This window comes from Eschscholzia californica, unplaced genomic scaffold (genome assembly GCF_041429995.1).
Source record: "Eschscholzia californica isolate CP2 unplaced genomic scaffold, dmEscCali1.0.p SCAF_3, whole genome shotgun sequence".
In the NCBI taxonomy this organism is placed as follows: domain Eukaryota; kingdom Viridiplantae; phylum Streptophyta; class Magnoliopsida; order Ranunculales; family Papaveraceae; genus Eschscholzia; species Eschscholzia californica.
Window position 1 is genome coordinate 42694490 of NW_028238420.1, and position 16585 is coordinate 42711074.

The window sequence follows — 16585 nt, forward strand, 5'->3', positions numbered from 1 at the left end:
TTACACAGAGGATGTTACATCATCCGTCAGATGTGTTCTTAACCAAATCTCCAAAATAAAATGGACGGTCAGACTTATCCCCTGGCTAACCAACTGATGAATTTTCTAATGTGATTGTCGCTTCACCTTTTCAAACTATATTGTTATTAGATTGATAAACTATGTATTTTTTTTTGTAGTCGAATTATTTTGAGCTTTTTGAGCCCTGAAATTCTCGCCACGACCCTGCGATTGGTAATAATTAAGAAGTTTTCTTTTCTTCTATCTAATTTGACATTTAAGTCGAACTTTGAAAAGATTCATTAGGGATCAAAATATTATTTAGGTTGTTCGACAAAATGGTGATGTAATATATTCATTTTGGATCAGTTAAAATGAAGAAGATAAGATTAAGCCACAAAGAAAAAAAAAACATAAGGAAAAATGGAAATGAACAGAAGTTTAGAACATAGGCAACTAAGTATTCATGAATTTATATATCTTAACCTTAGAATATATAAACTTTTATTTGAATTTGTAACTAAGAGTCTCTTCCCCGACTTATCATAAACACTACGGATAGTTAAAATTAGTGTACTGAGTTTAAACATATGCTTCGCAATTATAGCGACAAACACAATATTCGCCCTGACAACTTCCAAGCCCATGTTCATGCTGGGCAACACAACTTTGGCCACATGAAACGAGGTCACAATTAAAATTTCCAATTGTTTCTTCGGCGCATGCTTGTGTTTGTTGCGTCACCATCGCTGAAACTACACCACAAGATGAGATAAAAATTAAAACCCACATAAACTTTACGCATAAAACTAATGTTTTTGTATAGCTCGACTATACAAGTAATCTTCTCATATGAGGAGGTTTTTATGGGTTCAAGTTGAGGGAAACATGCCTATGGTCGTCAAGGTGAGATGGCCAGAGAAGTTTATACATACATCATCCTATAAAAAAATTGGTGCTTGTAAAGTAAAGGTAGAGGAACAAACCTGAGAATAAAACAAGAACAAGAAGGTAAAAATTTGTGAAGGAGAATTTGGCCATTCCAATTACTTAAAAGAACTTGAGGAAAATAACTTTGTAAGAAGAACCCGAAAGTATACTTTTTTTCTTGTATGTTAAAGAATTTGATTACTCATCTCCATTTATAGGACTTACAAACAATCACATTAATCTCCTAATATTCTATAGTAGGTTTTGTCTTAAAGAGAGAATTAATTTGAATGATTAAATATGATTAAAAGAATATTTGTTAAAATCACATTAATTTTCAACTACATTCAAGTGAATCAACTAATCAATGACTTACTAAAACTAGAAAAATATTATGATCTCCATTTATAGGACTTACAAACAATCACATTGATCTCCTAATATTCTATAGTAGGTTTTGTCTTAAAGAGATAATTAAATTTGATTAAAAGAATATTTGTTAAAATCACATTAATTTCCAACTACTTTCAAGTGAATCAACTATTCAATGACTTACTAAAACTAGAAAAATATTATGATTTAACATTACTGAGGAGGAAAAAAATATATTTGTACAATTAAATTGTACAAAACATTTGTACATTTATTCATTTTTAAATGTTTGAGTTTAAGGTCAAAAAATAAAATATTCAGACGTGGTTAGAGCATCTCCAATGCAAAACTAAAAAAAAAAAACTCTATTTGGCATGTGTTGAGTCTCAATTGAGATTCTCCTTCCTATGTAGCCGACTTGAGTGTTTCTAATTCAAGTCCTTCTCCAATGTAAAACTTAAAAAAAAACTCTATTTGACTTATTTGAGTCTAAATTGAGATTCTCTTTCCTATGTGACCAACTTGAGTGTCTCTAATTCAAGTCCTTATCCAATGCAACACTCTAAAAATCTTTAATAGATATACATGTCACACATACATTTAATTTTAAATTTGGACACCATTCCTGAAGTTAAACGTCGACGCCTCGTTTTCCACATTCACTGAACCGACCGAGACAGGATGTATCATTCGAGATGAAGAGCCAAATTTTATCATAGCTGCAGCTGACTCAGTGCGATGCCAGAACGCGGAAGAATGCGAAAGCATGGCTATCCTCTTTAGTATATTATGGGCAATTCAGTTGAACATCACCCACGTTCATGTAGAGAGTGACAACCAAGCATTAATCCTTTTCATGAACGGGACAAGTGTAGGGCTTCATTGGCAATCCAAAGAATCATGCAACAGATTGTGGACGTTAAAGACAAATTCTCAGGCATCATCTTCACCTTTGTTCCTAGAGACTGCAATGCTCAGGCGAATGCGCTCGCGAAATGGGGTCGTAGATATGGGCATAGAAAAATTTGGAATGTCGTATCCGAGTTTATTTCTGTTTTAAACTAGAGACCCTGTTTGTTCGTTGTTTGTTTAATGTTATTTCCTTTCATAAAAAAAATGCGTTCAAACTAGTTAAATAGGAATTTATATTCTAAAAAATTTAGTTCGGATTTTGTACTTTTTGGTGTACTGGTAGGACATCTCTCTTAACCCCATGAGGTCTTGGAATCGCTTATCGGTGGAAGCAGTTTATTACCAAGATATATCCCATGTCATTTAGGCACTAAATAAAGTAGATTTTGTCGGGCTTTAATAATGTATCATAACACGACTAATGTAGATCCTAGCCGATTTCTCTTAAAAATAAAAAAATGTTGGATTTTTAAATCAGATTTCATCTCGAGTCAATTCATAGTTCAAATCAGATTACAGATCTGACATATGATAAAAACAAAAACACTAGAATTAAGGATTGAGAATTTGTTAATATCCGAGAATTACTAACACAGAAATTTAGAGCAATTCACCTAGAAGGTATCTCTATCTCATCTCTCCTCTTACCTTGTAGTATAATTCCATTCTCTCTCTACTTTCTCTCTCTACCTTGGCAATCAACCCCACCACGCACTGGGTTTTGAGAACGTATTTTGTAATCCAACAGATTACTAGTATTTCGTAGTAATGTATTTTGAAACCCTAGGGTTTGAGAATGGAGAATCCACAAACTCCACCAAATTTAAACATTGAATTGTATTATTGATTTTGTTTCTTCTAAATTGTCCTTCAAGCTAATCGATCTGAGAATGGATTCACGAGATTCATCATCATCATCATCAGTATCAGCAAGTAGAGATGGTTCTTTCGTAGATGAAGATGGACTTATTTCTTTGACTGCTGGACTTGCTAAAGAAGCTGCTTTACTTTTTCAGTCCCAGAGATTTGCTGAATGTTTCGACATTTTGAACCTGATTTTGCAGAAGAAAAAGGATGATCCAAAGGTTAGTAAGTTCATTTTATCTTCAATTTGCTCTCTCTACTTGAAAAAAATTCTTCGATTTGATTGAACCCTATTTTATTGTCCCTGCTTTTATTAGTAGATGCATTACTCCCTTTTGTTATTCACTTCAACAAAAAAGAGAAAAAGAATCAAACTTTACTAGACAAATTTGAATTTCATGGATTTCGATTTGCCCTGATTTCTTGGGTTCTTTGATTGCTTGAAAAATTCAAACTTTATATTTGTTGCAGCAAATGAACTTAATTTTAGTTCTTTTTATGCCTATGTTACTCTAAAAGGAATTTTTGTGATCCTTAATCGGACCATAATCCATTTACACTAAACAAAATAGATTTGATTACTTAAGAACCATTACGGAACCTAGGGCACATACTTCAAATTTTTGTTACTGAATGAAGACTAGCAAATGAATAAGAAAGAAGAAGAAAGAGGAAAGCAGGAACAAGAATGAAGTAAAAATAACAAAAATACCTGATATTGCTGCGTCTATGGCTGTTCTTCTGCAGCAGGCGGTATCTTTATATGTTTGAATTTCATAATAAAATTTTGACCTAATATAACGCATAACATCTACCAAATAACAGTATAACCCTTTACTTGGCTAAACTTACAAGTTCAAGTTCATTAATACCCCTATTGAACCGGTAAAATCCAAGTTAAATTTGCTAATATGAAGCACAACTGGTCCTCTTAAGTCTTACCTCCAATACTCTTATTCCTACAAGTCCTCTCGCCGGAGTAAAGAAGTATTCAAATTAGTTATGTATATGTCTTTTACCTTTTTGTAGAACGCATAGGTACAAATTGGTGCACATATCTTGCTTTCTTGTTGTGGTAAAATTGTACTTATCTTGTTTCCGAAACTAGGGGTTGATATTTCCATCCAATGCAACCCTTGTAACAGTTGTATTTGGTTGTTCTGGAGTGCTGCAGGTTCTGCATAACATGTCTGTAGTGAAGTACTTCCGTGATGGTTGTTCTGATCCGAGAAAGCTGCTTGAGGAGCTCAATGAGGTCAAGGTATGCATGAGTTAGGTCTGGCGTCTCTATTATTCTATACGTGATGCGGTCACAATATAACACAGATCCGTTTTGTTTTTTATTGCATATGACTTGGGGAATAGTCGTTTCCGAATTATTTTAAATCCTAAATGTTGGAAAGAAACCCTCTGAAGTAAAATTAGATTTTCATGGAACTCACAACAAATCCTAGAAGCTACATTATGTGTCCAGGTTGCGTTCTTGCCAGTTGGACTCCATGTCTAGTTTCATCATGAAATCACGCAGATTCTTGACCATAAGAGTGTTGCCATCATTTTTTGTGCTCAAGTTACTAGTTGTTCTCATGCAAATGTGTTTTTTTGTTCATGGATTCAAGAAATATCCAGTTCCGTATTACATAGGGATGTGAAATTGTGAATCGAGAATGCTCCACAAAATTGAAGAGTTTCTATTTCATTGCTATTTCTATTATCTTTTTACCTTATTTACTTATTTGTTGCCTTATCTGAGGTTAGGACTAGTTTCTATTATTTGCGAATTTCCCTAGATGAGGTTAGTAGAATTTCTTTGATGTACTAACTCAATATTTATAGTCAACTCTAAAAAGAGTCCCAAGGGTATTAGCTATTTTAGATAACAACAGTATTTTGAAGTCCTTTTAATGGAGTTACTTACATAGTTACATTAAGAGCTCATAGTACTCACTCTAAATCAGATTTGATGAATATATATGTTCTTGGTTTATTTAGAGTTAATAAGTTTTGCCTATGGTTTTTCTAGATTCTAGTTTTGTTTTAATTTTAGTTTAAAGACCGAAAACCTTCGTTGAACTTGGGTTATGTTTAAAGCCATTTGTTATTTGAGCCCCAACATTCTAGCCTTTTAGGTAAATCAACTGTACCCAAGGAACATCAGGAGGAAACGGAAGCTCTTACCAATAATCTCAACTATCAAGAGTAATTTTTATTGCAAAGTAGAACGAGTCCAAATAATACCTGGATCAATAGTTTTAGCCTACGAAATAACTACTGCACAATTAGCTGAAATAGGAACAACGAGCCCATTCTAGCAGCAGCCTAGAAGACACCACTAGTCCACGCGACACATTTCAAATCTTGCCAACCGGGTGCGCTGTTCTGATGCCCGTTATCTTCAAGGAGTACAAAGAAAAAGGCAGAGGAGATGAAGAAGACTAAGACAAAGAAGAAAAAGCTGAGGAAGAGAATACATCCAGATACCTATGGAAGTTTCAATGCATAGAATTCTCGAGCGTATGGAGAATTACTCCCTTTGCCCATGCTACGACCCATGCGTTTAGTTCATGCATTGCCAAAAAAAGGATTTTCCCCACTGTGAAACTGTTAAGAGCATGGACTTCGTTCGGCCATCCTTCCTCCTGGGAAACAAATTTGGCATGAATTTGGGAATCGTCTTTTCTACTTTTCATTATTTTATTTTCTATTATTTTCTTTTGACAACAACTGAGGCAATGATGGAACGTGATGATGGTGTTGTGCCAATGGTTGCACCGTGGAAGGATGAGCATGTCAACAAGGTTATGAGAACCTGTAATTAGTTAACTGTTAGTGACATTTATAGTAGTCATCGTTATTATTTCCCTGCTCGTAGTCTCATTTAATAGTTTATTCATGATGATTTAGATTTGCAATAGATCAGTTTCGATTCAAAATGATCTGTAGAGGCCCTAGAGGGTAAAGCATTATTATCCATGCGCTATTTATACACGTGCAGAAGAAATAAGCGTGCTTCAGTAACCAAGTTACTCTTATCTTTATTGATTACTATGGGAATTTATGTCTTTGCATTTTTAACCATTACAGCTCTTGCTTGGTATCTAACCTTTCTTCTCTTGATTATTAAGAAAAGAATTGAAGACCTGGCTCATGCAGCTGGAGAGCAAGCGGAAGCTAGCAATGATGGGAATAACGCTATTTCCGGATCTAAAGGAAGTGGTGCTATGCCAGCTGTCAATTGTATTAGTATTGGATATGGTGATGAATTTGACACTTCTGTTGCAAAGCTGAATATTGTATGCTCTCTTGATCTCTGAGCAACTTAGTTAATGACATTTCTTTTGAATGTCTTCAGACCACTTTAGTGCGGTTATACATATTTGTTCTGATGTATTTACTACTCATACTGCTGATGTGCAGGCTGTGATCAGTTTTCATCTTCATGAATATGGCAATGCATTGTCTGTTCTGGATCCGTTATATCAGAATATAGAACCAATTGATGAGGTATTTCATGCAGAATTATGATATTTTTGAATATTAGTGAAGCTCACTTTGGTCGAGTGGTAACGTGTAGGCTCTCCACTGAAAACATTAGAGTTCGAATATTTTTGTTTACAGGAAAAAAAAAATACTTTTTTTAAGTATGTGATTTTGTAACGCAATATTAACTATTTAGTTTATTCTGTAAACAGACAACGGCTCTTCATATATGTCTCCTGTTACTGGATGTTGCTTTAGCCTCAAATGATGCAAGAAAAGCTGCGGTAAGTTCAAATTCCGTTGCTTTCATTTGTTATATTTGTTGAAATGTTACTTTTCAGCATAAGTGTGTTCTGAGAACCTTCAATGGATGATCTAGAGTGTTTTGAGCTGTGATTATTAGGAATCTGCTGGCAATTGTAATGGAAATTGTCTGATTCGATAGGTTTGTGTATATAAGAAGCGTATATTGCAGCTCCTATATTCATCTCTTATTTGGTTAAGCGTGACATTAGTAAAGTTCAAGCTTAATTTCTGGGTATCTAATTCAAGTCCTAGAAATGCAAGTTTATACTTATAGAGCAAAATCTTTTTAGGCCAGTATGTACTCCTTAATTAAATAACATAACAAAGTTGGATGGTCTGAGGCTTCCGTTTTTATTTCTCCAGATATTTTCTTTAGTTGACTTATCATGTACTTTTATTGCTTTCAGGATGTCATTCAGTACCTGGAAAATTCTTCTGGTGTTACTGGCCAAGGTGATAGTGGAAATACTACACTGCATCAATCTTCAAATCCACCACCAAAATCTTGCTTTGGTCAAAGTAATTTTGCTGCCCCAGAGACATCTAATTCGGATTCTGTTGCCAGTACGGATTCGTCAGAAACACCTCTCACAAGATTACTGTCTGACGAGACAGAATATGAAAACCTTCTTTCAACACTGGACATTGGTGGCCAGAACCTAACAAGGCCTTTTGGTTTCTCAGGCTCAAATGATTTATCAAGAACATCAGCTGATCGATCTGCTCCTGCCGTTGATTTGAAGCTTAAGTTACATCTATACAAGGTGCGGCTTTTACTTCTCACTGGGAATTTAAAGGCAGCAAAACGTGAAGTTAAGCTTGCTTTGAACATCGCTCGTGGTAAAGATTCCTCTTCGGCATTGCTGTTGAAGTCCCAGCTAGAGTATGCTCGAGGAAATCACCCAAAAGCCATAAAACTTTTGATGACATCAAGTAATAGGACTGAATTGTGGATGCAGAGTATATTCAACAACAATCTTGGATGCATATACAGTTCTCTTAAGAAGCACCACACTTCAGCTCTATTTGTCTCCAAGGCATTGAGAAGTAGCTCTTCTCTTCGATCCGAGAAACCTCTGATGCTCTCGAACTTCTCACAGGACAAATCCCTTCTGATTGCTTACAACTGCGGTCTGCAGAATTTGGCCTGTGGAAAGCCAATAACTGCTGCTCGTTGTTTCCAGAAGGCCAGTTTGGTATTTTACAATCAGCCTCTATTCTGGTTACGAATTGCAGAGTGCTGTTTGTTAGCATTGGAGAAGGGTCTTCTGAAGTCTTCAGGGGATTCAAATGCTGGACTTAAAGTTCATATCATTGGTAGGGGAGTATGTAGACAACTACTTGTGGAAAACGGGTCCTCAAAAAACAGTCACTTTGAGCTACTAGGCAGCATAAACAATCTCTCTGTGTCTTTCGCTCGGCAATGCCTCCATAATGCTCTTCATCTATTGGACAGTTTTGAGTCAAAATCTCTGGAAAATGGTTCTTCAGCTTTTGCAGTGGAAGAGTCAAGTGAAGATTCATCTGTACCTAGTCCAAACAATAACTTACCAGGTGGTGATTTAAAAGCAAACATGACATCAGGATCTTCTCAAGCTACTTCAAACGGCGACATTAATGATTCCAAGGGAGGAGCGAGTCCAAATGCAACTACTATGCAGAGCTCTATTTCTTCGTACAAAGATATTTGCACGAGGAACAGAAACATGATCAAGCAAGCTGTTCTAGGCGACTTGGCATACGTAGAGTTGAATCTCGAAAACCCCTTGAGAGCACTATCGGTTGCCAATTCTCTTTTGAAGCTTCCAGAATGTTCCAAGGTGTACATTTTTCTGGCACATGTTTATGCAGCCGAAGCACTTTGCCACCTGAATCGGCCTAAAGAAGCTTCCGAGCATTTATGGGTGTACTTAAATGGGAGCAATAGTGTTGAGGTACCTTACAGTGAGGGAGACAGAGAAAAGTGGGGAGTTAATAAAGGTGAAGGAGAAGAATTAAATGGTGTTTCAGTTGCTGCAAATAATCTATTCAAAGAAGAACATCAAGGTTTGGTATTCCTCAGACCAGCAGAAGCTCGTGGGAGCCTTTACGTGAATCTTTCCGCCATTTCAGCAATGCAAGGTGATCTGGAGCAGGCCCACCGGTATGCGACCGAAGCCCTTTTCTTGATCCCGCAAAATCCAAAAGCGCTTGTAGCTTCAGTTTATGTGAGCCTCCTGCTCGGGGAAACACAAGACGCTCTTCTGAAGTTGAAAAGGTTTGATGGTGTTAGATTTCTCTCAACTGATGCCCAACTGATGAAGACCACTTCTTGATCGTTAACCCAACCTAAACCAACGCCCCAAGTTGGGCTAGCAAGGTAGAACATTTTGTTTTAGAGCACCTGTAAAATATATACAATTTGAGTCTTAGAATAAGCTTTTTTTCATAATTAGGGTTGCTTTCATGGGTGATGATCGTTTTGGTAAGCGTGAATTCCCGCCTTTCATATTCAAATTGTAGTACTGTTTTGATTAAAAGGCTAAACCAGCCAGTTATATAAAAGAAGACAGAGAGATTGATTGATTAAGCTCTTAATGGAATAGGTTCATTTGTTTTGGAAAGTAAATTCAAAGTTTATTTTTTATTCAATCATCTTCATGTTCATTATTTAGATCCTGAGATTTATAAGGTGAATCTTGAACAGTCAGACCACAAGGATTCTGTCGAGAACAGAATGCGATCTCTAGCAGGTCCTGGTCAGTACAAGTTGAATCATTAATAGGTGATCCACGTATAAAGATATGAAGCGTTTTTAGAGAAAAGCTCGAGACATACTGAAAAGGAAAAAGCCACCAAAAATAAAATATAAACATATCAGAGCCAGGTTTCGATCCTGGGACCTGTGGGTTATGGGCCCACCACGCTTCCGCTGCGCCACTCTGATTCTGTATTCTAAATGACAGTTTCCGACAATTATTCGAGTAACAACCCAAAAGATTTCCCCTCAAAATAGATAACCACTATACCTATATTTGAACATCCCTTCAAATCATAAAATTTTAGGTCTGTCGCCTCCTCGACAATTTCTCTCCCATGTCTATCTTTCTCCCTCGCCAACCTAATTTCTCTCTCTCGGGATTCTCAGTACTTAATCTTCGTTATATATCTAATAAACCATGTGGAATACAGAGAGAAATAGTATGAACAACAATTCTTCTAATCAAGAAGAATTTTCCACCATTAATGACGATTACTGCAAGAGCTTTCCAAGAGGATGTTATTTTACGCCAACTGATGAAGACCTAATCATATTATTTATGTAGAAAGATTAATAATCTTTCATTACCCTTAACAAAAACTATGAAGTTAATGTCTACCAATCCTCTCCTGATCAGCTTATGTCCAGAGGTATGTCAAACTCAAATAACCCTAGTCTGATTACTGATGTGGTATTTTCTTAATGAGCCAAATATGTTACTTGAATTTATTTCTTTTTCTAAGTAAAAAGTGAAAGTTATTTGTGATTTAACAAAACATAAACATTATTATGAATGTTTAGATGAACTCAAGCCATACTATGGAACATCGTGCACGTATTTCTTTACACGAATGGAGCAAAAATACCCTAATGGAATTCGTCCACGACGTGACGCAAGGAATGGATACTGGAAAGCTATTGGATGTGACAAGGAAATTATTTGTCATCATGATGACCAAAATCCAATCGGTTTTAAGAAAGTTTTGGTATTTCACATAGGAAAAGCACCTAGGGGAGAAAAAACCGATTGGGTAATGCATGAGTATAGATTGGACTCTAAAGGTATGCCGATTTTTCAACAAAATCGATTTTCTTGGAGCTTTGAAGAGATGGGGAATTGATCCTAAACAAAAATCTAGGTTTTTATTGCCTGAGGTTATTGATAATGTTAGGTTATCAAGTAAGAAATCTATGTTCATAGGAATCTTATAAAGGTACGTGCACACTATGGAATTGAGAAGAAACGATAATTAGCAATTGATTTAGATTTATGAGGGCGCCCTTTTATTTGTAAAAAGAGGGCGTCAACTGTAATATCTTCGCGTGCCTTTAGAATTTCCCCACATCAATTATTTTCACACGTATCAAATGGGCCCTAAGAGGTATAAAAAAAGACTTGACATTACATAGACGAGTAACTAGTTTAGGGAGTCACAAGATCCATTTACGACAAATTACGAAATAGAAAAAGTTTGTATGCATGTAGGAAATTGGGTCAAATGCAGTTTTTATCTCTTTACTTTTGGTAAGTGTTTTATTTATGGCCGCGGCTTTGGGGAATAAAGAAAATTCTCCGAGGAATAAAGACTTTTCTTAAAACTAGTCAAATAAGATTGACTTTTTATCTTTCTTTTTATTACTAAAGGGCTTCTAATTTTAGAAGATGCTATAAAAAAGGCTCCTCCATCTCATCACCTCTCTCTGCCACTCGACACCTCATCATCTTCTCCGGCGAAAGTCGCCGGCCGACCAATTTTCCGACCGGCGACATTCAAATGTAAAAAAAAAAACTTTTTATTTTTTTTATTTTTTCTCTCTCTCTCTCATTTTTTTTTCTTTTCTCTCTCTCTCTCTAGAACACATGACAAAACCGTCCTTATCTTCATCTGCAATTGATCTTTCCCCTGCTGATGAAATCTTCTTTCATGGCCATCTTCTCCCTCTTGACCTCCTTTCCCACTTACCCATCTCTACCACTTCATCCTTTGATTATCTTACTACCCAAAAACCCATTACGGAACTTGTATTAGAACATCAAAAACCCACCACCATCATCACCAAAAGTGATGATAAGAACAACACAAGCAGTACCAATGATCAACACCAAAGCAATAATGGAGGAACAAAGAAAAGAATAAAGGCAACGTCTTTCTCAATATTCAGACCAGCGAAATGGCGAAAGCAATGCGAAAATGAAGATAAGAAAGAAGAAGACACAACAACAACAACAACAACCAAGGTGAGATTTGATGCAAGTAATATGTTAAAAAGATATCTAAGAATGGTAAAACCACTTTTGTTCTTTAAAGGGAAGAATAAGAAATGTGAATTGAACAGGAAATCTCATTCATTTTCGACTAATTCGAGTTCGAAATTGAAGCAAGAAGAAATAGGGATAAGAAGAAATTCAGTATCAGCACCTGCATCATTGCAAACATCAGCTAAAAATATTGGGTCTTCTTTGTCAAGAACAACAGTGAAGTTTCCATCTTCAGTGAATGATCATGGAAGTATGGAAGAATCACAAAATGCAATTGAATCTGCAATTGCTCACGAACAGACCTCTCTCTCTCTAGATCTGTTCTAGAGAGAGAGAGAAAAGAAAAAAAAAATTAGAGAGAGAGAGGAGAGAGAAAATTAATTAATTTTTTTTAATGTTTGAAGGTCGCCGGCCGGAAAATTGGCCGGCGACTTTCGCCGGAGAAGATGATGAGGTGTCGAGAAGATGAAGTAGCAGAGAGAACAGATGAGATGGAGGAGAACTTTAAAAAAAAATGTATTCTGTATTCTCCATAAAAATTTATTCCCCGGAGAATTTTCAAAAAAATCTGGATTCCCTCGAGAATTTATTCCCGGAGAATTTTCTTTATTTCCCAAAGCGCCTTACTTATTTCTTCTTTTATTTTGCTTTTTCATTTTTGGCAGTTCAATCCCCTTGTACTGTGAAGAATATTTTGTAAAGATGGAAAGGACGTAATAAATGAAGCCGAGCGAGAAGGTGAAGATGAAGATTTAATGAATGAAGATGCAAATTTGGTAAACCAAGATCAAAACTTGACGAGTCAAGATGCAAATTTGGTAAACCAAGATCAAAATTTGATGAGTCAAGATGTAAATTTTTTTTTTGATGAACATAGTCAAGATGTAAATTTGGTAAATGAAAATGCAAATTTCACGAGTCATGATGCAAATGTGGTTAGTGAAGATGCAAATGTGGTTAGTGACGAAGCAAAGTTGATGAGTGAAATTGACCGTTTGACAGGGCGAGATGAGAGATTTAGCTCTTTGTTTCGTAAAGATATTAATGATATTTTGGACACTCTTAGTGTCTGATTTTTCTTTTAATAATCAAGCTATAAGCTAATTTTAAGAGTCAATTTAGTCATGTTGACACTTTTCAATTTATACTCTTTAGGGATCTTACTTAAACTGTTATTAATGAAAGTGTTTCTTCATCTCAAATTTTTGTCCTTTTGTCCTTAATCAAATGATTAAGGTTTTCTTTGTAAAATGATTCATCAATATTTTTTTGTTGGTTTACTGAATGAACCAGAAAATGTCTTATTTGAAAATAAGTTTATAGGCGCTTTCAAAAGCGTACTACAATATTCAGATATTTAATAAAATTCCAGTTTGCCAAGGTCTGGGTCGAGCTCTTATATATCATACCCAGTGTCATGACCATTTAACTTGGAGAAGCTTATGGCGTGACGAGTGATAGGATGACATGTACGAGCATAGACCAGTGGGCCGAGATGGGGTTGTGAGGGTCAAAAGCTTCTGTATGCCATGTTATCGTACTGTTCGTGACATCATGTCGGATCGACCTAACAGTCTGTGACACCAGACACATTTCCTTCTTCGAACAATTAAACTCGAAAACTTCAAATGGGATGAATAAAAATTGAGCATGAATTACATTCATGAGGATGAAAGTAGAACAACCATGATCCATCAAGTAAAACTAGTAGAAGGAGCCCGCTGATAGACTTGAAAGTAAACTTGAATTTGTAATTTTTTTTTTATGAAGAGAAATACCATTAAACAAAAGAGTCTATTACAAACCAACTAAAATTCAGAAAAAAAAAGATGCGACATCATTCCAAGTTTTCTTATGACCGTGAGTTCGACCCCATTTAGCTAAAGCATCTGCATAAGTATTACAATTTCTAGACACATGGGTGAATATAATTCCTGTAAATTTGTCCTTGATGTCTTTGATCTGTCGGATGATACTTTGAGATTGCCATTGAAGACTTCCTCCATTGCCATTGAGAGCTTGGATTATTGTCTGATTATCACTTTCTAAATGCACATAAGATAATTGAAGTTGCATCGCACCTAGGAGACCAGATAATATCGCTAAGCTTTCACATTCTTTCGCATGTTGCCCTCGTACAGTATCTGCTACCGCAATTATATAGTTGGCCTCTGTATCTCGTATAATGTAACCGATTCCAGCCTGTTCATTTAAATTAACGAAGGAGGCATCTACAGTGATCTTAATATATGGTGTCGATGGAGGTCTCCATGTTTGAATGTTCTTTTTTTCCTTACATTTAGTGGTAATGCTAGACTCAGTTCTGAGTGGAGTAGTTGTAGTGTTGGTTATCCTTTCTATCATCTGTAATGGATTTTGTTTATTCGTCGTAAAACAGTTCTCACATCTGGCTTTCCACAGAAACCATAGAATTTTAGCATATAGATTAATAGTTTCTTCCTCTAGAGGTTTCCATTGTTGAATCCATTGTATTGTGGTAGTTGTAGACGATAAAATGTCTACGGGTCGGAAAGTCTGACAGTCAACGGGTCAACGGTCAAAGTCTTGTCGGGTCGGGTCGGATGCTTCGGGGACCGGCTACGTGTCGAAAAGAACCTGCACACAAAAAGAGAGAAGAGATCGTGAAGCCTCTGGGACACCGGGATGGTGCCGGCCTAAGGGGGCTCCGACGGTCAAGTCAGATACTCGGTCAAATATAAATAAGAAAGTCAAAGTGGGCAATAGAAGGGTAACCGTCGTCGGAGTGCTTAGGTGTCGCGGCTCGTGAAGTTGTCGGAACAGATCCCCACGGTAGTGATTTACTTACGGTAATTAAGAGGGTGATGGTAATGAAGTATCGTCGTTAACTCGCTGGTCGTAAAGGAAACTTGCAATAAGGTGCTGGTCGTAAAGGGATCCGCAATAGAGTGCTGGTCGTAAGTGGATCGGACGGTGAGGATGGATGAAGATGATACGCCTAGCGTCTTACCGCTAGATGAATGATGCGATAAGAAGGTGGTGGTATTAGGATGGTGATACTGCCAGCTAGTTACTGCTGGATGGGTGTTACCGTCAGCTCCTTACCGTTGGATGGGAGATATTTCAGACCAGAGGGCTCTTATGCAACAAGGTGGTGGTTGTATGATGTTGATACGGTTAGCTAGTTGTCGTTCGAATTGTGACTATCAGACCCCTATCTCCCAATTTCTAAGACAATGAGTCAGAGACTTTGAGAGGATCAGAAGATCTTTGAGATGTTTATGAGAGAACAAGTGAGTAGAGAGAAAGGATTGGGTTACTCGAGTACTGTTGTCGAATATTCCCTGCCTTTGTCTGAGTTTTGCTTCTCGTATTTATAGTGGTGGAAAGGGATTGCCTTGATGACAACCAGCTAGTAACCGACGTATTTATTCCGTGTCATTACTCCTGAGAGATACGTTAAGGGTCAGAGGATCTGACCGTTAGATGAATATTCGAATTTCTCGAGGGACGGCTAAGATGTTACCGCGTGTGCGGTAAGCTACTGGCCAGTAACACCCGTCTTTAAGTGGCAGATATGGGATATTTACCACTAGTGCGGTTATGGATTGCACAATAATCCTCTGCCCGTAAGATTGCCTAGTACTGGCAGGTGGCTATCGCGTGACACGTGTCAGATACGCTTAGTGCCAAACGGGTATGGATTCGGTGACCCGATTAGCGACTTGGGCCATTACCGGGCCTTCTTATTTAGCCTCGCGGATTTTACCCTTACGAAGCGGTTGTTTCCTTTATTTTACAGGCACCTCGTGGGGTGGATTTTTGCCCATACAGTAGTGATATGATCCGTTCTAACTTGGAAATGAAACCAAATTGCTTTCGCAAAAGAGAAATGCAGCATAACATGATCAAGAGTCTCCTCCTCATTACAGTTAACACAGGAGTAATTATTACCAATAAGCTTGCCAATTTTTGTTTTTACTAGTAAGCTATTCGTACAGCATTTCCAAAGAAATAGTTTCATCCGGGGAATAGTGTTCATATTCCATATAAAGAACCAGTCCATCTGGTCTTGAGTAGTGTAAAGTGTATTATTTCGTAAAAAATTATACATGGATTTAAGAGAGAAATTACCTGATTTTGTTAATGTCCAGATGGCTTTATCGTCATCGTTAGGGTTAAGATTGATGCTGAGTATAGCACTGCAAATATCATTATTAAAATACATATTTATGACGTTTAAATTCCACTTACCATTCGTAATAAGTTGAGAAACCTGAACTAAAGTACAACCTCTATCATTCGGAATTGGTGGCGGATGATTAGGTATCCAATAGTCAGTCCAAATATTGATTTTGTAATTAAAAATCATAACTTTTGGAACAAAATTTGAATGGTCCAACTCCCAAGAGACCAAGGTGTCACATTTTTCATTAAAATTAGGACAACTAAGAGAACATTATACTTATACGGAGAAAATGGTATTTTGAAATCCACTTACTAAGTGAAAAAAATGTAAGAGGGAGCTATATAATTTGATCGGGCACGAAGAGTACTATGGAGATGGCATGAGATTACCTATATCAAGTGATTATACACTTAATAGTAGATCTTTCTTGAACTTGTAGTGGGTTGAAACCTAAAATCCAGCTCAAAGTAGTTGCAAAAGCTAGTGATTTTTTTTTGAAAAACAAATAAATTCATAAAATATCAAGAAAATAGTGAAGTCCGAGTTGGAAGAA

At 36.6% G+C, this 16585-nt stretch overlaps 2 protein-coding genes and 1 non-coding gene across 5 annotated transcripts; 1 reads left to right on the top strand and 2 right to left on the bottom strand.

The window, feature by feature from the left end:
* The first annotated feature begins 2535 nt into the window (after window positions 1-2535).
* LOC147550513 (uncharacterized) lies at window positions 2536-9472 on the top strand. Of its 3 annotated transcripts, none has more exons than XM_086671233.1 (7): window positions 2536-2835; window positions 3090-3299; window positions 4253-4339; window positions 6204-6371; window positions 6496-6582; window positions 6771-6842; window positions 7272-9472. In XM_086671233.1, exons 2-7 carry the CDS (start codon window positions 3105-3107, stop codon window positions 9177-9179), a joined length of 2517 nt encoding a protein of 838 aa, XP_086527359.1. In that variant the 5' UTR covers window positions 2536-2835; window positions 3090-3104; the 3' UTR covers window positions 9180-9472. The 3 variants fall into 3 exon arrangements, with proteins under 3 accessions (XP_086527359.1, XP_086527360.1, XP_086527361.1); XM_086671234.1 differs by having other exon boundaries at window positions 2635-2835; window positions 6209-6371; XM_086671235.1 differs by lacking the exons at window positions 2536-2835; window positions 3090-3299 and having other exon boundaries at window positions 4160-4339; window positions 6209-6371.
* Window positions 9473-9718: 246 nt separating this feature from the next.
* On the bottom strand, window positions 9719-9790 carry TRNAM-CAU (transfer RNA methionine (anticodon CAU)). The gene has a single exon. It is a non-coding gene; the product is annotated as a tRNA-Met (tRNA).
* Window positions 9791-13679: 3889 nt separating this feature from the next.
* On the bottom strand, window positions 13680-14228 carry LOC147550515 (uncharacterized). Its single transcript, XM_086668462.1, has one exon. It carries the CDS (start codon window positions 14226-14228, stop codon window positions 13680-13682), a length of 549 nt encoding a protein of 182 aa, XP_086524588.1.
* Between the last annotated feature and the right edge of the window lie 2357 nt (window positions 14229-16585).

Coding starts and splice junctions, on each gene's coding strand:
- LOC147550513 (XM_086671233.1), top strand. CDS start 3,105: ATGGATTCACGAGATTCATCATCATCATCATCAGTATCAGCAAGTAGA. Junction 3,300..4,252: donor AGAAAAAGGATGATCCAAAG/GTTAGTAAGTTC, acceptor GGAGTGCTGCAG/GTTCTGCATAACATGTCTGT. Junction 6,843..7,271: donor ATGATGCAAGAAAAGCTGCG/GTAAGTTCAAAT, acceptor TATTGCTTTCAG/GATGTCATTCAGTACCTGGA.
- LOC147550515 (XM_086668462.1), bottom strand. CDS start 14,228: ATGATAGAAAGGATAACCAACACTACAACTACTCCACTCAGAACTGAG.